The 20,817-nt window shown below is 39.8% G+C and overlaps 1 protein-coding gene across 4 annotated transcripts in view; it reads right to left on the reverse strand.

The window, feature by feature from the left end:
• GRIA3 (glutamate ionotropic receptor AMPA type subunit 3) overlaps positions 1-20,817 on the reverse strand; it is a 141,809-nt gene that overhangs the window by 106,754 nt on the left and 14,238 nt on the right. For all 4 annotated transcript variants that reach the window (NM_001112799.2, NM_205215.3, XM_040698747.2 and 1 more), the window contains exon 3: positions 502-741. In NM_001112799.2, the coding sequence (NP_001106270.2) occupies positions 502-741 (240 nt within the window). The remainder of the gene's footprint in view (positions 1-501; positions 742-20,817) is intronic.

Here is a 20,817-nt window from a genome sequence, read left to right on the forward strand (position 1 = left end):
TGTGACATATTTAGAACACCTTTTCTCCAGCAGAGCCCTAAAGCATTTTATGCATTATATTCTTAGACCATTATTGATGCCTAGACATTTCCAGCATGTATCTTAGCACGGACTGTTTTTGTCCAGTGGCAGGAGAAACACATATTTATGTAAAGCAGTGAGGGATTTACAATGTCATGCAGAGTGGAAAGTCTTGCTAAACAGTACCCTTCACATTGTTGATTTTATTTATTTTGCAAGGACTCAGAAATCCTGGCAAGTGTTGAGTCTGCAGTTGTGTGGAAACAAGGTGTTCCAAATTGAATGCTTACACTCCTAACAGTATCCTCCAGGCAACGTCTTTACAAATGACAAGTACAATGAAGATGCCCTCTTCTCATTCATCCCCTCATTTTTGTTCCTTCAAAGCAAACTTGTTTTCTAGGAATTTGCAACCACTGATTCAGGTAATACTTGTACAAATTATAAAACAGGAAAGTCAGATGAAACAACAGTGCTTACCCCGTTCTGTGTCATAGAGGTACACAAACTTTTCCCACTTGTAATAGGTCAAGAGACTCAAGATGGCTCCTTTTAATGCAGGCCGCATCTGGATGACAAACTGCACGTCTGCGTCTGTTGGGAAGCTGGGTGTGATGAAGGACGTGTGAAGGGCTCCACAAAACGACGTCAGTGTGTTCATTGACATCTGGTCATAGAATCCAAAGATGGCATAAACTCCTCTGGAAAACTGTGAGCAGACTGACAAAGACAAACAGAGGAATTAAAAACTGAAATGCAAAAAAAATAAAATAAAATAAAATAAAAATTGAAGTACATTTGAAGTAAGCCCACAAAGCAATCCTGAAATTATTTTGTATGATGCAGTAGACCAAATGAATTCGTGAGATATTATATAGTAATTTCAGTGTAGCTGACAGAGAGATTGCATCAGAGATGGCAAAGGAACCTCATAGGCCAAGTGCAAGGCTCTGTCCACAGCAAGGACTGTGATTGTGATCGTGAGACAAATGAAGTACAATACAGCACAGAAGCTCTTCTAAATCCAAACATTTCTGGACTGAGATAAGCAAGTCCCATTTGTAATGAAAAATACATTTCCAAGAAAAATGATGACTCAACGTCAACAATTCCACTTGCCAAGAGTTGGATTTAACAACAATTTTCAAATAGCCCCATTAACCATTTTTGCCAAAATGCTGCATATTTGACTTTTCAAAAAGCAAGGAGAAGATGTTACTGGTTAGGAAGACACGACTTCTTAAAAAAAAAAGTGCAACATTGCGGCTGTAAGTACCATCATGAAACATTTCCTATCATAAATGCTATACAGAATCACCAAAGCCTCTTAAAGTAATTTCTTAAAGGATTCTCCACCATATTAGCTCATTAGCCTCATGGATAACACCTTAGATAGGTACTCAGGTGTGAAAATTCAATTTTCTTCCAGAGGTGCAGATGCAAAAATAGTAATGCCATTAAGGAATTTATTTAAGCGTTCAAGGCTCCCTAACAGGGAGGTGATTGTCCCTCTCTACTCTGCTCTTGTGAGGCCCCATCTGGAGTACTGTGCCCAGGTATGGAGCCCCCAGTACAAGAAAGACAGAGAGCTGTTGGAGAGGGTCCAGAGGAGGGCCACAAAGATGATCAGGGGACTGGAGCACCTCCCCTACGAGGACAGGCTGAGGGAGCTGGGCTTATTCAGCCTGGAGAAGAGAAGGCTGCAGGGTGACCTCATTGCAGCCTTTCGGTATCTGAAGGGAGCCTATAAACAGGAAGGGAGGAAACTCTTTGAAAGGGTAGAAAACAGCAGGACAAGTGGAAATGGTTTTAAGTTGAAAGAGGGAAGATTTAGGTTGGATGTTAGGGGGAAGTTCTTTACCAGGAGAGTGGTGAGGTGCTGGAACAGGCTGCCCAGAGAGGCTGTGGATGCCCCATTCCTGGAGGTGTTCAAGGCCAGGTTGGATAGGGTCCTGGGCAACCTGGTCTAGTAAATGGGGAGGTTAGTGGCCCTGCCCAGCAGGGGGGTTGGAGATTCATGATCCTTGAGGTCTCTTCCAACCCAGGCCATTCTGTGATTCTGTGATTCTGTAACAGGCCTTGACCAGAAGTAGACACCAGCAGCAAATAACAGCTGATACAGGCAGAAAAGAGATGCACACGAGACAGGAGAGGGAATAAGAAGTACTGATATCCTAAAGAAAAGTTTGCAGAAGTTCTCAACCACAGCCAAGAAAAGATATAAAAGAAGTTATAATGCAGCAAGAATTAATTCCCAGAGGCATGACTGAGGAATTAAACACACGGTTTCAAAAGGCATTTCGTTAAACTATATACCAGCAGGATATAAAGTAGAAAAGCTACCATAAAAATTATCCGCTGAAGTAACAAATAAAAGGCAGTAACTTACAGGTGAAAAAAAGGGAAAAATAAAGACTATGTAACAAAGTCTGGCAGTCTCCAAATCATTTCAATGGCATATAAACTCTCTAATTCCATCATAACAGTCACTGAAGTGGGGCAAGCAGGAGCTGGGTGTCCTCATATACACTGAGTCAGTATCTCATGGATCAGGCTTCTCTTACATATTTATTAATGGCCTAGTTTACCAGTTTTTATGTAGATTCTTACTGAGGAGAAAGCAAAAAAGAGCAAGTAAGTGTATTCCAGGAAATATCCCTTCACGCAATGCAAACAAAACAAACCTCCAAAAGTCTCTTGATGCTAAATGTCCAGAGCATATCAAGAGATCCCAGATTCACCTGCTCTTTCTTATCAGCTCTGAGGCTCAGGAATACTTCTGAACTATGACTCCAATGAAACCTCTGAGAGTTACAGGAACCTGTATGAAGATTCAGTGGAGGGCTCAGAAAGCTTGTGCTTATGTTAGCACAAGCTAACACTCTCAACCAGTGAGTAAGCAGAGATTGAAATCAGGCTGTGGACAGCCTGTTCATGGAATGTTAGATGTTGTGTTAAGGGACATGGCTTGGTAAGAACTATTGGTGATAGGTGGATGGTTAGACTGGATGATCTTGTAGGTCTTTTCCAACCTTGATGATTCCATGATTCTGCAGCTCTATGACCGTAAGTAGAACCTTCTCCAAGCATTATCCAACAGCTAAGATGGAGCTACTGCTGGCAGGGGACAACCCATTGCAGGAAAGAGCTTCCATTCTGGCCTTTCGGATACTTTCAACTATTTTTCCTACAGAATTCTGGAGGATCACCAACAACTTCTAACAAATGTATCCCTCTGCCCAGAACTATTTTCCAACTTAGATCTCTGCTCACTGTAGATCTTTAAAATTTAACACTTTTAATAGGCTATTGGTAGACCAGCTTTTAATATCTTTATCTCTTAAGCTCCTCTTCTTTTTTCTTTATAGCTTATTCTTCTTGACTATCTACCCTGCACGCACTGTAGGGTGCCAATTCAATTTTACTGGCCCATTTAAAAGCCAAATAAACCTTTGTTTTTATAAGGGGAAGATAAAAAGACCAATTATCTTGGTCCTCGATGTTCATTTGTGTTTCTGAACTGACAATTTTGTTATGATTTTGTAGCACTGGGTCTTTTGTTTATTCTGTGGTCTAATCTCCTATGTGATCAGATGAAGCTCCTGAAGACATCGATAAAGCCATGGGCATCCAAAAGCCAAACACATCATTACATTCATTTTAATGACATTACTGTTCTAACATCAAATTATTCTAAATGAAAGCCAAATAATAATTACTTTAAAAAGTAACAAAACCTTAGCTTTAAGCTCTTCATACAAACTGCCTTCCATTGACATTCAGAACAATCCTCATTTTAGAGTAAGAATTCTGGTATTTTCCTTAATTAACCAACATTCATTTATATTTGTTTTTCCCTCTTTGAAAAATACACATGGTCAAACACACACTCTGGCATTAAAGAACTGATTTGGGTGAATCCTGATGAAACCTCATTCCCCAAAAATGGTCTTTTTTCTTTCTTTTTTTTCTGAGATATATCTTTAAGATGTGTTCTTAATTGCAGTTATTGCTTCTAATACTGAGGATGCACAACCTCAAGCACATACAGCGCATACCCAAGTTGCTTTACCACCTCATCTGAAAAAGTTGCAAGCTCCACAGAGTGGGACAGAGGGTTCTAAGTAGCCCCTATTCAACGGAGGACCACAATAAGCCATAACTTTGGCATCAGGTGCAGGACAGATGCAACTTTATTTAGGGAGGCTTAACTCTAAACTTGTTCTCAGAGTAAGCTGAGAGTAGGAAACCACATGCCATCAGTTTCAAAAAAGGCAGGGGTGTATGGCAGAAGCCTGGGAATTCTCAAGCAAGCCAAGAGAAGGAACTTCTGGGTCATGAGACTGAATTGTTTTCTGCCAAGGAAAGAAAACGCCCAGAGCAAGAGTGATCACAGCGGTGAGCAGATTTGTTAAAATTGTAATAATAAAAAAAAAACAATAAACCAACAGATAACAATAAAAGCAAAAACAGCAACAAAACACATACACAGCACCAACAATAAAAACATAAACCTAATCAAACCCAAATAAATTAAATCTTTGCATCTCAACTGAATAGCAGCTGAACCATCCAGAAACCAGCATGACTCGGCGAACCCAACTTCTGTTGCTTCACCAGCAGTTCCATCCTCCCTCCAGTCACGTCAGCCCCTTCATAGAAACTAAGATTAACCAGACATCATTTTCTTCAATCTGACCCCGTGAAGGCTCCAGGTCAGAATCTCAAAAGATGTCCCATTTCACACAAGTTGTGAGATGTTTTGTGTCTTTTTTAAAATTTATTTATGCTTTCTAGCTGTATTTAGCTCTCCTACCTTTTAGTGACTGTGAATACTCCTGACACAGCAAGGTTGTACAGGCTCTGACATCCCTACTATCTATTGCCTGGAAGCTAAAGTCAAATCTTCTCTGACACCTTTTTATTTTATTTTATTTTATTTTATTTTATTTTATTTTATTTTATTTTATTTTATTTTAAAGTCCAGTTCTCATGCTAAAGAAACTGAAACTTTACTAGGAACATTTATAAGTAAGGTTTGGATTTTGCTTGTTTAAAGATGAATAAACTCAAAACAAAATATATGTGGGTAGATCTTAATGTGTCATTCCACCAGATGATGCCATTGATGCTCCCCAGTATGGCATGCAGTGCCCTCCAGACCCTATAGGCCCTGCAGCCAGGGCTGGGATAACAACACCTAAGACACTGTTCCCTCTTCATGACTATTTGTATGGACAAGTTATTTCCACTTTGTTCACCTCAGTATCTTGTAAGACGGTCTGTAAAAACAAACTCATATCACAGGGGTACTGTAAAGTCTGTTTTATTGATAATTATATCCTTCTTTGGGCTGAAACTCTCCATAGGAGTACAATGACAACTGATATTGCTGTATCAGTTGCTCACTTTGGTTCCCCAGTTTTGTATTCTGCATTTCCTTCAGCTGTGAAATAATTTTATTTCCTCCGCTGTCCTCTGCCAATTGTCTTGGACTCTACACAATTCTCATTGTCAAACTCTGCCAATGTACTAAGGGCACTACTTTCAAATGGAATAGCACACAACCTATTGCAGACTACTTGATATTTTCTATTTAAAGTCTCCACACTATGACTTCCTTGCTGCAACAATACAAGGGTTATCATTAACTCCACTTCATACAGTAAGCATACCGGCTCTTAGAGAGACTGACAATGTCTCTACTTCTTTCTTTCCCTTTCATTTCAACACACAGAATGAACAGGCAGTCTCTCTCTAGTTGGAACCCCGAGGCAATGAGCACAGCAGTGCCCACGAATGCAGAAGGAGCTACTTTGGGGATGCTCCAGGCATTACGATCTGAGCGCTTCCTTTAAAGACAAACCTACTGTATTTAAAATGTTCATTTAAATGAAATGAAATGATCTACTACTAATAAAACTAGTTCTCACATTAAATTCTTAAGGCACTGGATTCTGTCAAGAAGAAAAGATTTCATTGTGTTGTTATAAATTCAGCTGAAAAAAAAGAAGCATTTCTGAAAACAACAATTTCTGAGATAGTTAATAGCAAATATTCATGGAGATGGGGGTGAAGCAAGGAAGTTACAGCTTGAAATTAGATTCAAATCCTCCTGAGACCTTGGCCATAACATCACTTTGCATCACACTTAATAAAAAACATGACTTCACAAATATAAAAAATGCCCCCCAAATGAAAAGAAACCTCACAGCAGAAAGGAAAATAAAATGATGATTTACTATTATTACGTCATTCATGGCATCAGTTTTCTCAGTGATTCGACTCAAGTGTGTTTTACCTCATTCTCAGAAAATACTACTCAACTTGCTATGTTCTATCTAGCGCCCTCTTCATACGTGGACTCTTCCTTCACTTTGCATTTCTTTTTAGAAGAGCCAATTAGATAAAAACAGTATGTTTTTATTTCATTAGGAGGAGAAGAGCACTTTTGCAAATGACAGGCATAAGAAATATTTGATTCCTATTTTACAAGCCCATTACCGGAAAGCAATCCAAAATGAATGCCCACATCCGAGCATACCCAAAAACAGTCTCTGAAGTCAAGATCCCATTCTAGATCATTTTGTTACCCTATCACAACTCCATTACACACTACTAAATGATAGTATTCATTTTTTTTCTACTTTTCAGATCACTTTGATCACAATCACAGCTCCTGGGTGCAGGGTGCTCTACAGTACATTACCACAACCTTAATTTCTTTCAGTATGCCCATTTATGATCAACATGACTCCACTCATTAAACTTTATGCATTTTGGCCTCTGTATATCCTCCTATAGTCAAATAAAACCCTAACAATGTACGTGAATTTGCTGCTTGCTGGATTTCCTCTTCACACTCATTGAAACATTCATATGAATTTTATGAGCATATGAAAAATGCCAGCTTGCAACAATAAAAATAGGCCACTTAGGCTATGGCAGTGCTAGTAGGAGCACTAGCAGTGCTGAGCTACAGGCACACCACAATGCCAAGGGGTGACAGCTGAGAACTGCAGTGACTGCTCTTTTAAGAAGTCCTATCTGAGGTCAGAGCCTTTTGGACAGAAAGGCTGATGAGAGGCACAGCTTCAGAAAGCACTCTGAAGAGACAAGTTCATTCATGCCTGAAAGACTTTGTCCATTAGCATAATTTTACTTGGGTAAAATTACTTAGACCCCTCTGACCACAAACCGCCAGTTCAACACATACACAAATAAAAGCTTCAGCAATTAACAAAATAAGCTAACATACTTAAAATGTCAGTAACAAAGGCATCCTTGAGCACCAAACAGTAAGACGGACAGAAAATCAGGTTAAACACCACCTATATTGTCCTGAGAAAGATGTACTTAGCTTTCTAGCCATATTCTTCTACTCAGAGAGAATACAGGTGACCTGAGTGATGTGGAACACGCAGTGTAACTTGCTGCTATATCTGTCTGCTTACTGATTAATCCCGAACTTCTTTCAAAGCTAAGACTGTAGAGTCTGAGCCATTATGCTCTCTCTCTTTTCAGGTTACTGGTCATAAACTTGATGAAACTCAAGCACAAAATGAATATTTTGTCTTGCATATATACTGAACTATCATAAATGCTTCCGTTTTCTTAAGGAAAGCACATGATATTCGGAATCCCTATATTTGCAGCACATTTCTGATGGTGTAAGCAACCCAGTCCATGAAGAGTGTCAGCCCCTTATCAGTAAGTCTTAATTCCAAAACCATTTTGTTTAACCAGGATCACTACCATACACTGATCTTTTAAAACTCCCAGGATCCAGAGTGCTATGAGAACACTTCTTTTGAAAGACTATTAAATAGATTATCACGGCTCAGTTTGAAGGATAATCTACTGGAATTTGAGGGAACGAAAATAGGTGGTTTAAAGCTTAACATGGATTAAACGTGAGAGGAGATTCAGACATGCCATATAGATCAACCAGTTTTTGAAGGCTGATTTTTAAAAAGGTATTAAGTTTTTGAGGACTATACTTAAGTATGTGCTAATCAGAATACTACATTATCTTCCTTGCTCCTTTACAAGATGAAGTTCAAGCTCTCAGATCAGGCACTGCATAGCTACATCCAGGTGTTCTATTCTTTCATCCATGAAATGGATGATATTCTCCCACTAACCGTCCACTTCTGTCCCAGCCACACCACCTCCAAAAGCTGTTCACAATGCAAACTTCCTTTTAGTTTTAGGGGGAAGACATCAAATACACACCATGCAGTTTGAAATAAACGATTTTTAGAAATGCTTTGCAACACTACAGCTAAATCCAGATATGAATCATGTGCATTTGTTACCCATGAGCTTACCACCTTTGCTGGTCTTGACACCAAAAAAGGCATTCAGAGGAGGAGCAGAAAGGTTTCTCTTTGTATGCAGTTAAACTCACTGCTGGAGAGAGATGGAAAGGCACTGGGTATCTGCGTGACTTTCAAACAAGCAGCATTTGATGAAGAAACATTTCAGCTCATTTTCTCCAGGAGAATCCTGCCTTGCCAACAAGAGCATCATGCACAATGCCAACGCTCAGCTCCTGACAGCCCCACATTCCTGGATGCTGAGAGTTCAGGCACTGGCCTCCGGCACAAGTTCTGGGCTCACTGTTCACTGTGCTCTTCCCTTTGAGGAATGGCTCAGTCTATCACACATGCATCCACACTGTTCTCCCCAAAGTGTAGGAGATAAGCCAACACCTGTAGTAAGGAGTCAAAGGAGCTAGCAAAGTTTTCCCCATGAGAGACTAAATATATCCACAGCAAACAATGGTCACTTGTGTCCTTCACTTCTTAGACTCCATCTCATGCTTCACGCTAAGTCCCTGCAGAGACACAGTGTGCATGCATTGCCAGTATGTCACATATGCTTCAGTTAAATAACTGGTTTCTATTTGTTTTACCATTTGAAATTCTTCCTATTTTACCCTAGTCTGTCATGCCAGCATCATTACTTTGGATTATAATTATTTTCCTTATTCTCCAAAGTGATTATTCTAAAAACATTGGTAAGAGGTAAAATATTTAAAAAAAATAAAAATCACTGTTTCAGAAGTCATTTAGTTATAAAACACAGAAATGTAGCAGCAGTTTACTTATAAGCAGCCAACATGGTTTTACCCATATGTGTATTCTAGTAAACAGACAGTAACATTAAACAGTTTGACATAAAATCATAAATCTTTCTATAGTTTTATTCAAAGTAACAACAGTTACATCAAGCACAGGACATCAGGCACATTGCTTTGGAACAAGAAAAGTGCCCCCAAAAAGCTTTTTGATGTGAATTTCACAAAATCTTGTTGACCAAGGAGTATCCAAGTAAATATCATTCTCATTTTCAGACATTAACTATATTCTACCTCTCATCAATAATTTAAGCAACAGGAAGCAATATGAAAAAAATATACATATATACCCATCTTTTTATGTTTTGATTGTTATGCAGAACATTAGGCTGAATATCCCAAAGTACAAAAGGTTAAAGGCAATCAGACCTGCAGGTCAGTGGTTGGCTAGAGTACTTCCATACTCTAAAACAGATTTCTCACCCATTTCATTGGAACATCCTGGTACAGAAGAAGCAGAAAGATGAGGGCATATTATTAAATGTATGCTTGTTCAGCAGATCCTTCCCTAGGTTATTTCAGAAGTTGACTTCATTCTGGGCCACTGTGGTGAAAGGCAATAAATCAAAACAAGATTCTGGCAGCATGATGAAAGATGAGCTGAGTCTGCTGAGGTGATGCCATTTATAGGCCTGTGGGGATCTATTACCAAGTGTGAGACAGGAAAGGCAAAATGGTAAATACACCTGGAAACACTGACGTGGGGAAAAGGTAAGGCCAGGGATAATGCTGCCCAAGGAGAAAGAGGATGTGATCACCAATGCAGCAGCTGTGCAAGCAGCCTCCAGCTCCCAGTTGGCTCTATGTATGCCCAATGCCATACTGGCTAGCATACAGCCTGGCTTACCCAAGGCAACAGACCCTAACACTTTCCTGGAGGCTCTGCAACAGGGTTCCAGTAAGCACTGTCACAGTGAGTGCATCCTGGTTCAGTGGGCTAGATGTCACATTTCTGTATCTCCTCCCTGTGTTTACTCAGGCTTCACGGGGCTGAGCAATTCTCACAGCTCCTCGTGCCATGCTGTTGCCAGCTTACCAACCTAAGAGACGTGCCATCAGCTAACACAGACAAGAGGAAAGAGCTATGAAACCTGGCTTCTGCAGCCAGGGAAATGATCTGATGATGCTCCTTAGGGAGCAGCCCAAGTCCAGACCAAGTACCACTGCAGGAGAAGATCCCAAGGACCACACTGGCAGGTGGATGAGCACCAAGAGGCCCATTCAGTACACTGAAAGAGCAAACGAGGGGACCGCAGAAGTTAAATTCCAACTTCCTCTGTAAAAACAAAACCACCTCCCTCTCCCCACATTTAGTTTGGTAGCATTTCTATCTGCCTTGCTGTCTGAAGAGTCCTTGTCTGATCTCCTGGACCATCATGATCACATCTGACAATAATTCACAGCCCAGTTCCCTCAGCTAACTCAGTGCCTTATTTACAGGAAACAACAAGAATAATATTCCGTATAAATTATGCATAATCACTATTTATCATGCTGGGTTAATTGGCACATAACAAAAGAGTTCTCTGGTGCACAGCTGAGTAATGTGGAAGCCAAAAATGATGGAAATGTTACAGCAAAGGCCCAGTTGTGAAAAGTCACACTGCCACACATTCTTAGCTGACCTCTGCCCTTCCAGAGAAGGAGGGACAGACCGAGTCCGAAATGATTTGATAATCTCAGAGGGCTTGGACAGATTGCTGAAGCTGTAAATACTGAATCCAGCTCTGCTGTCAGCCAGCAGTGTGGCAAAATGATAACCTGGTGCAATTCCATTGTTTTTCTGGGCTCCATGAGACCCCACAACACTCAAAAGCAGAGAACAACCTGGTCCATCATCAGGGGCAGCGTGAGGTCATGGACAGTGAGTGTGTGTGATGGTGACAGCCTCTTCATAGAATCCTAGAATCATTTGAGTTGGAAGAGACCTTTGAAGGACAGCCAGTCCACATCCCTGCACTGAACAGGGACACCACAGCTTCATCAGGTGTCCAGCCTGATCTTGGATGTGTCCAGGGAAGGGGGACCACCAGCTCCCTGGGAAACCTTGGCCAGCACCTCATTACCCTTATTACCTTTTTCTCCCATCTCTCAATCTCCCACTTTATCACAGAGGTAACAGAAAATGAGATGACTCCCATAGCTTCAAGTGTTGTGAGTTAGAAGTTCTTTTACTCACAACCACCATCCAGACCAGAGAACACCGCTATGATCTCTTCACTTTCATGGTATCGTTTCCACAAATACAAATGAATTCAGAACTGCAGATCTTAATTCTGGATTATGTCATCTCCATTAAAGCTCCTTGATATGGAAAATATAGTCAATAAATAGCTTACTCCTGGAAATACTCAGACATTTACCAAGTCTACCCAGCTACTCACATTGCTTTCATCTGATGAACATCAGTGGGGTATAACGGTGGCTTTGCACCCACACCTTGCTGGTCAGGAGGCTCCTGTGCCTGAATTATTGATGTATATTGTAAAGCCTAAAGTGACTCAAGGAACAGTATTATGTGCTAAAGCATGATCATTGTGTTGGTTTTCTTTTTTCCTTTTCACTTTACTGCAAGCAGCATCTGAAGTACTTGGAAAATCTTCTGACTGAAAAGAGAGACAGTATGTGCTGTGTATTTGTTGTTGCAGATGTATGGTTAACCAGCTTGATCACTGCAAACTTCTGACTGTTTTCACATCCTGAGCTGGTACATGACTGGATTAATCACGCATTCTGTGCTTCAAACACGGGCTTGCTTCTTTACAATATTTCTTTGTAAATAAAATATGTATATGTAAATATGTAAATACAGTACATATTCAAGCAACTTTGTTGCTATTGAAATAAGTATTTTTTCAACCTACTCTTCAATTTATGAGGGCTGTTCCAAAAGCAATGCTTCCTATTCTGTGATGTTGGCCCACAGCTTCAGAGCAGATGTTGGTGGCATGGCTGTAAAGGCTGAACCAATATCCTACTCCGTTTTGTGCCCGTGTGACAGATGGCAGCAGAGGGGCACTCTGACAGAATGGCGTTTGACATGGAAGTGTGTATGGAGACAAAGTGTGTCACTGAATTCCTCCATGCAGAAATAATGGCATCCACTGACATTCATCAATACTTGCTGAATGTCGATGGAGACCAAACAGTGGATATGAGCATCGTAGGGCTGGATGGTGCGTTTCAGCAGTGGTGACCATAGCAGTAGGGCACTTCTGCTGGTGCAGATCATTACTAGTGTGGTACACAGGCTCCTGTTCATTGCTGGCAAAAATGCACAGCTGATGGTGGTGATTATGTTGGGAAATACTGTTCTGTAGCAGAGAATTTACTCTGTCAAACAGTGTAATTGAACACTTTCTACCTGTTGTAGTTTCCATGAAAATAAATAGGAGGCATTACTTTCAGAGCAACCTATATATATCCGGTCCACTTTTCAACTCATTGGTTCACAGAGGTGCTCCAGCCCCAGAGATGCCTTAGTAACCTTGGTCCAAATTTCTCTGTAATTGCAGCATTTATCAGAAGTGCCTAAAAATGCTCTTCTGGCTTTTCACAACAATCCCTAAACATGTTAATACACCAACGAATTCCAATTATTCCAGAAAAACATTTCGCAACCTCAGGAAGGAGGGGAGAACCAAGGAAAGTCCAAAACAAGGGAATCACTATGTTCTCCAAGTCATTCCTGGTTGTGGGAACAAAAACTCTGATCCTTACGGCAGAAAACAAGTCTGAATTTCAAAAGAGCAGTGTGGTGTGGATTCCTCCCTCACTAAGCTGCTACCAGTACCACCCAGAAATGTCCCCATCAGGGTGCACTGCTCAGATGAGTCTCACCAGTGCCTCAAATGCAGCTGTGCAAACACAGATCAGTGCCACGCTTTGGGGAACAGCCATAAAGTAGCAGTGTATACCTCTAAGGCAGTAGTCCCTGTAGCCAATCTATCAGCACCAAACAGCAAACTAGAGCAGTGTGGATGATAGCTGGCCATAAATTTCCTTGTGTTAAGAAAAGTTCTGGCACGGCTGTCTGGATGCTGATGCTGGAACTATACCATGAACTCCATGAAAACATATCCATGTCCTACCATATATAAATGTATTGATTTAATTAAAAATATCTCGAAGATTAATAATATACATAATGACACCCAGTTTTAACTTGCAAAGGAATGTCAATTTTAGTTTAAATTTAGAATAAATATTTTCCTTCATTAAAGCTATTGTAATAGTCATCAAGAGAAGCACTCGTGTCACCCAGCAAAAATCAACTCATCACAAACTTGGGCTCTAAAACAGGAGATCTCCTTCTTTATGCCACCCCACACACATATACCTTGTGTAATTCTACACTCCTTGTCAAAACTGCAGGCAACAGAAAGCACTGTGAGAATGTGCCTTTGTGTTTGCTTAAACCAATACATTGTATGGAGGAGCTGAATTTTTGTAATCTGATGTTCGAGTAGATTCACCAACAGTGTCAATTCTTTCAAAGCAGTCCATACACAGATCACTTGTTGACTTTAAAAATGTTGTAGGTCTTAGAATTGATTTCTTTGCTGAACTTAGGTAGTATGGCTTCTTAGATTAATGGAGTGAGTGAAGTGCCTCTCCAGACTACAATAGAAGGCACAAGGGACCTCATTTTCCAAGAAATGTCACTTAGAGACACAGAAGACTTCTCTGTACTCTGATAGTCTCTGTATATTTATAATTTACATGAGCCGGACCAGGCCCTCCTTCCCACTGGCAATGTTATCAGCAAGACAATACTTTCCTATAACAAAAATAGTATAGAAACTTGCACGAGAAAAAGGAATTTGAAAACAGAAGAACTTTCTCATAATAATTTAATAAACTGAAGACACAAAGATTTAAATCCTCTGGTAGTGCTGAATAAAAGGGACTGATGTATTCCTCAGCTCCTCCAAGCTTCCCAGAAAAGCCCAGACAATGCTTCTTACCTCCTGCTCTGCAGAGATCAACTGTAATAGAAAAATAGGCATTCACGTTCCTCTCTTATGTCATTCTTTGCCTGTGGGGCTAAATTCTCTGCTGAATCTTCTGTAACTGCGAAACATTTGAAAATATTTCAGATTTGTTTCTAATCTTTCTTATTACAGTAATATATTTGTAACTTCCTTTCTGATTAGCAGAATGGTTCTGCATCCTGAAATTACTGTCTGTACATATAGCAAGCTACTGGCCTTTAGAGTTTTCTATAGGGCTAAGAAAAGTTTGCAAAAACCTGCCAGAAAGACAAACAAGGTTTGGCTATCACTGTTTGTAGTTAAGCACACTGTCAGTCCAGTATTTCAAAAGTCTTGGGACCTTCTGAACCTAAATCAAACCAAACAAATGCTGAGTTCCACAAATAGAAAATTCCTACACGTTTTGCAACAATCAAAATCATTAAAAAAAAAAACAACAGAACACATTAAAAAAACTGATCAACCAACCAAATGGTTAATACAGACTTAGTACTAAGGGACATGGTTTAGTGGGGAAATACTGATGGTAGGTGAATGGTTGGACTGGATGATCTTGGAGGTCTTTTCCAACCTTGGTGATTCTATGATTCTATAAACCCTGCTTGGCTCAGTAGCTCAGAACAACCGGTCTAACCACAACCCTAAATCCTAAAGCTGTCTTACAAAGGAAAGTAACCAGGTTTTGAGTTACTGTACTGGAACTGTTTATGGCTCAAGTAGTAAATTTGTGTTGTCCTAGCTTCTTTTCCTCACTCTCCTTAATGCACTTGTTCCATCCTTGACTGGTTACAAAGTCAGTTTTTAAAGATCATTTTCAAGGTAGTTTCAGGCCTTGTGTTCTGTCCAGATCTCTCAAGAATTTTTAGAAATTTAACAGCATGCTTTTATGTACAGCTCTTCCCCTCTTCCATGCTACTGTATGAAAATTGAAGGTAAAAAAAGTGATTGAAGTAACAGAGATAACAATCCTGCAGTGAGTCAGAATTTGCTCCTACATGTGCAAATAAATTAGAAAAAAAAAAAAAAAAGGAAGAAGATTGTGCCCTAGCAGGGAGCACTTCAACGAAGTCCATCTCTTAGACAGAAGCAGAGTGTAACTAACACTCAAGTGCTGGATCCTTCTCCAAGCCGAGGCTGCCCTGAATGCACTTCATCCTCACCTTTCCTCCCTCCCAGCCCCCAAATCCAAACTGTTCACAAATAAAAAATATCCTACTATCACCAAATTAATTTTGCATAAAAACATATTGTGGAGTATACTGTTAGGGAATAAGGAGAAATCAACATAAAAATGTTTTCTCTTCCCAAGAGGAACATTAAGACAAATGTAAACACAATACAGTATCTGTTATTTTTCATGACTGTCTTAACATTTTCTTCAGAAAATAGAAGTGACAGATAAAACAAATAAGTGAAACTAATCATGCTGGATGGAGCTGTAGTCTTCTGACAAGACGTATTTTGAAGTTTGTTTCCAAAACTGTGGTCCTTAAAGAGTCCATTCAAACTTCCCAAATGAGGGAGAGACCAAAGCATAGTCAGTTAATTAGACGCAACGACGTGGGAAATGCAAGATAATTAAGTTCTCCTCCTAAAAGATTTATTTCTGAAGGTCAGGTTTGGGTTATTTGAGGAGACTGAGTGAAAAACTCGTCCCACCCCATAAAGCTTAACTCATCTTTGTGAGACTGTTCTCACGAGCCAAGCAATCGAATTGTTGTGTAGCTGATTAAGACATTGCTGATTACCATAATATTACACCACGATGCCACTGTACATAGAATTTTAAATTTTTTACTCTTGATACAAGCTGACATTGTCTGCACAAACCAGAAATATGTCTTTCATTCACACCATTTGCTATGAAAAAGAAAAGGGAAAAAAAAAAAAAGGAAATAATTTGATACAAAAGAAAAAATCAAGTTAAAAAAAAATAAGGAAAATCAATCACAAGAGGAAACGTGATTGAGAAGATAGGATTTGCTTTTTAAATTGCATAATCAAAGTTTCCTTGTTCGAAAAGTTAAATTGCTGCCTAAGCTTAGGAAAAAGAAATAAAAGATACTTGAGTAGATGACCCTGGAAAGACTGGGCGAAGAACTTGGGTTTGTCATCATCTGTTACATCAGTGTCTCTCAAAAACACATTGGCAGATCAGCTCTTGCAGGGGGTACTGCTGCTAATGAAGATCAAAGCACGAGTCTGAATTGGAGTATCCAACCAAGGAACTTATACAGATGAACTGTTACTGTGTTTATGGAGTGCACAGAATATTGAAGAATATCATGCATAAAGACTTTTTGCTACACATATGCAGCCCCTCGAATGGCCTTTCCCTATCTCCTCCTTTTTTTTCTTAAGAACATATAAATCTTACTATTATCAACGACCTGGTATTTTAAAAATAAGTTATTGGCAGCAGCACAGCTATTAGAAGGAGAAAGAATTACATTAATTGGGGTTTGCAGGTGCACAGTTATGAGTCTTGATTCTCTGTATTATCGCATGCATGCTTAACTCCACCAAGGCAATTCTGCTCAGCTTTTATGGGAATATACAATGTATAAAGTTAGTAATATTTGTGCTTGTGGGCGTGTGTCCTGGGCTACTAGACAGAGCAGGACAAAAATCAGTCATACTGCAGCTCCAGAATGGAAAAATAATGCTTAGGGAATTTCTTAAAACTTCCAAGAAATGTTTTCTTTACACTGAAGTAAACAGCAGAAAACATCACAGCTTTCCATAATCAGGAAAAGACAGAAGAGAGAAAAGAAAGACTCACCACTACTTTTTTCCCCTTCAGACTGCCCTTTCTGCCAAGGAAACCAGAAAGGCAAAGTAGGTGAGAACACATAGCTATGAAAGATGCCTGCTTCTCAACTCCCAAGTTAGCTCTTTGCACAACTTGATACAGCCACTGCATAGTCAAACTTGTATCCATGCTTTAATTAGAGATAAGAGGAGCACCTACTGTTTGCATTTACAGTCTGTCTGGTTCATGAGCAGCAGGAGCAAGGTTCAGTCATCACAACTGTATGGCTTGTGCTGCTCTGATGCATAATTTCAGCAGGGGAGGCTTCCATAACAATTAAGCAGAGTCATTCACAGATGAAGAAGCCCCTAAATTTTGGCAAGTGCAGCAGCACTGCTTTACCCTTGCTACTGTACCTTGTCCGCTGCTGCAGCACACACCTGCTATCAGGAGAATCCTTCTCTCACGCTTCATGCTGACGGCATGCAGTTGTGGCGGCTATTCCCCATGAACGTGTAGGACACCTATTCTGCTAACTCATCAAGTTTTAGGGAGGATAAGCATGTAAATATCCCGTCTCCTAACACTCGACTAAAATTTTAGAGAAATTTAATGAATTTTGAAAAACAAGTCACCATCATTTAACGTGTTTGTATTACGCAGATCCATTGTGGAGACAAAGGAAAAGGAGAAGTATGAAGCAGAAAGAAGCAGACGGATCTTGCAAGGATCTGAAGCAGCAGTGACAGATGATCAAATGAAGTTTTTTCATTGTAACAAGCGTATTTCATGTGACTGAAGAAAATTCTCAGACTGTGAATAAAAAGGAAGTAAGAGCAAAAGAAAGAGACTGATTTTTCTACTCAGGAAATTGGTAGTTTATACAGCAGAAAACAGAAATTAAGATTAAAAAAATAATCAAATTGAAAACTATGGTTGGCAACACAAGGTGAGGAAGAATACAATCCTTTGGAAACTGAACAACATATAAATTAGTGCAGATTTCTACCCATTATATTGCCAGAAAGAACAAATTGCTCAATACCATTTCAAGAATCACGGTGACATAAATCTGCTTCCATCCACTTAAATCACACATACTAACTCAAGCTACTCCAGCTGTGAATTTAGATTTACATTTTTTATGAATACTTAAATGTAGTCATTTAATAAATTTGCTGTAATTTCAAATATATGTTAAAGACACAGATCAAGGGATCCTACAGTTACACCTGTCACCATGCCATGTGCACCATTCCAATTATGTTCAGTGGACCCATTAATACAGACAGAAATGGGGAAGGTCTATTCGCAGACACACTTAGCTAAACTGGGGCAACTACAGGAGACACTGGGGTTATTTCAGATATAATCAAGTCAGCATCATTAAAACAAATAAACAAAAATGCTCTGAGCACTTTAATCTATTTTGGATCACTCATCACTACTGAGAAAAACAATGGAAATTTTACAGCACTTAAAGTACTTAAAAATCTAATCTTTATTTAACGATCATAGTTTTTCAAAATAAGAATCATTAAAAATACAGCAACGCCATTGATGAAAGGCCACAACCTATAAAATGAGACAGGATTTTCTTTCAACATTCAGGGCTTGTTTAGCACCAAGTCAGAACAACAGATTGTGCCAGTGAGGGGACAGAAGCTGCTCTGAGGGGACAGCTGCTGAGCTCCTCCAGTGAATCCCACAGCAAAATGAGGATGTGATGGAGCACCCAGGCAATTGGGATACACACCATTAACCAAGTGACAGAATGAAAGATGGAAAACTTTGGAGGGTAAGTGTAGATGAATACAATCAATGCATCACTTTTTTTTTTTTAATTAAAAAATGAGAAAGACAGAACTTATTATGAAGGCAGAACAGCAAACTGGGTTTGCTCATGGTTTTCTTTGATTCTGAACCCAAACCATGGTAATAGAGTAGCCTGAAATGGCCTTTTGAGTCTGCGTTCTTTAATCAGTTAAAATAAAAATGTCTCTGTCCCCAAGGACATTGTTTAGATTGTTTAGACCTGTTAGCAGCCTTTGGGGTTTCACTGTCAGCTCATTTCAACATAAGTTTATTAACTGGCTGTTTCTAATGCAGCTATTATATGAACACTGCTCCAAAAGTAATTCCTCCTACTCTGTGATGTAGGCCCACAACATCAGAGGCAGATGCCAGTGGTATGGCAGTAGAGACTGAACCAATATCCCATTACATTTTGTGGCCGTGTGACAGATGGTAGCAGAGGGGCAGTCTGACAGAATGGCATCTGACATGGAAGTGCATATGAAACAAAGGGGTGCAACTGAATTCCTCCATGCAGAAAAAACTGCACTTAGTGACATTTATCGACACTTGGTGAATGTTTCTAGAGATCAAACAGTGGATGCTGAGCACAGTGAGGCGGTGGATGGTATATTTCAGCAGTGGCAACAGCGATGTGAAAGTCAAGCCACATTCCTGATGACCTTGCACAGTTGTCACACTACAAAATGAAGAGCATCTTGATAAGGTCCTCCATGTGAATCAGCAGATTATGATCAGGATACTGTGTATGGAGCTGAATATCAATTTTAATACATTGGAAATGATGATGACAACATGGACAACATGGAATACTGTGAAGTTTGTGCTAGGTGGGTCCCACAGATGCTCAGCCAGGAACAGAAAGAACACCATGTGCAAGTTTTTAAGGACTTGTTGAACCAATATGAGGCTGAAGGTGGCAGTTTCCCGTGTCACATCATTACCAGTGATGAGACATGGTATCATCACTACAAACTTGCGTCAAAATGGCAGTTCATGGAGTGGTGACGTGAATTCACCATCAAAGAAATGTTCAAGATGCAGCCCCTCTGCAGGTAAAGTGATGTGCACTGTCTTCTGGGATAAGAAGGTGGTGATTCTTCTGGACTTCCAAGAATCCAGACAAACCATCAGTTCTGGCTACTAGATTGTGATGCTGGCTATGCTGAAGGCTCAAATTTCCAGAGTCAAGTCAGAGAAGAAGACAGTCTTTCTCTTGCAAGACAATAGCTCAGTCTTCATAAGAATCTGAAGACTATGGAGCATCACTGTCTATCTTGGCTGGACTGTCCTACCACATCCACCATTTAGTACAGATTTGACATCTTCTGACTTCCACCTGTTTGGGCCAGTGAAAGATGAAGTGCATGGGCAACATTTTCCTACCAATGATGCCATCATAGATGCTGTGAAACAGCTCTGCTGGCACAGATCTTTACAAGCACTGTATGCAGGCTCTTGTTCATCAGTGGCAAAAATGCATAGCTCACGGTGGTGACTATGTTGAAAACTAGACGCTTGTAGATGAAAATTTGATCAATCAAATAGTGTTATTGTGCTCCTTGTATCTCTTGTAGTTTCCATGGAAATAAACAGGAGGCATTACTTTCAGAGTGACCTATGTAACAATCCTCAGTCTCTGCTACTCCATTCTCTTTTCCTCTACGTAACTTTTAATATTCACGAATGAGGATTAAGGAAAGTCTATGTATATGCTGTCTATAAGGATGTGTAATTCAGTGTACCATTTCATAACCCAGCTGTCAACAGAGACAACATTTTTATAATACATTTATTGTATGCGTGCCAGTACGAGATGAATAGTCCTGTAACCATAATCAATACTGTTCATTCAAACAACTGGCAGTGGCATTTCAGACAACTGGCAATTTCATCAGTTTCACTGGGCTGCCCAAAAATAAACAGCTTGAGATGGATGAATGATCTCTGAGGCTATCTATAAATATTACTAATCTCAGCTGTTTGTTTTAGGGGGTTCATCACTGGGATCTGCATAAGTCTCTCATCAGTGCAAAAGGCACAGCAGGCTTCAAGAAACTAAAGGAACATTGAAGAGTTCGAATGTTGTTCTT

Source organism: Gallus gallus, chromosome 4, assembly GCF_016699485.2.
Source record: "Gallus gallus isolate bGalGal1 chromosome 4, bGalGal1.mat.broiler.GRCg7b, whole genome shotgun sequence".
Classification (NCBI taxonomy): Eukaryota; Metazoa; Chordata; class Aves; order Galliformes; family Phasianidae; genus Gallus; species Gallus gallus.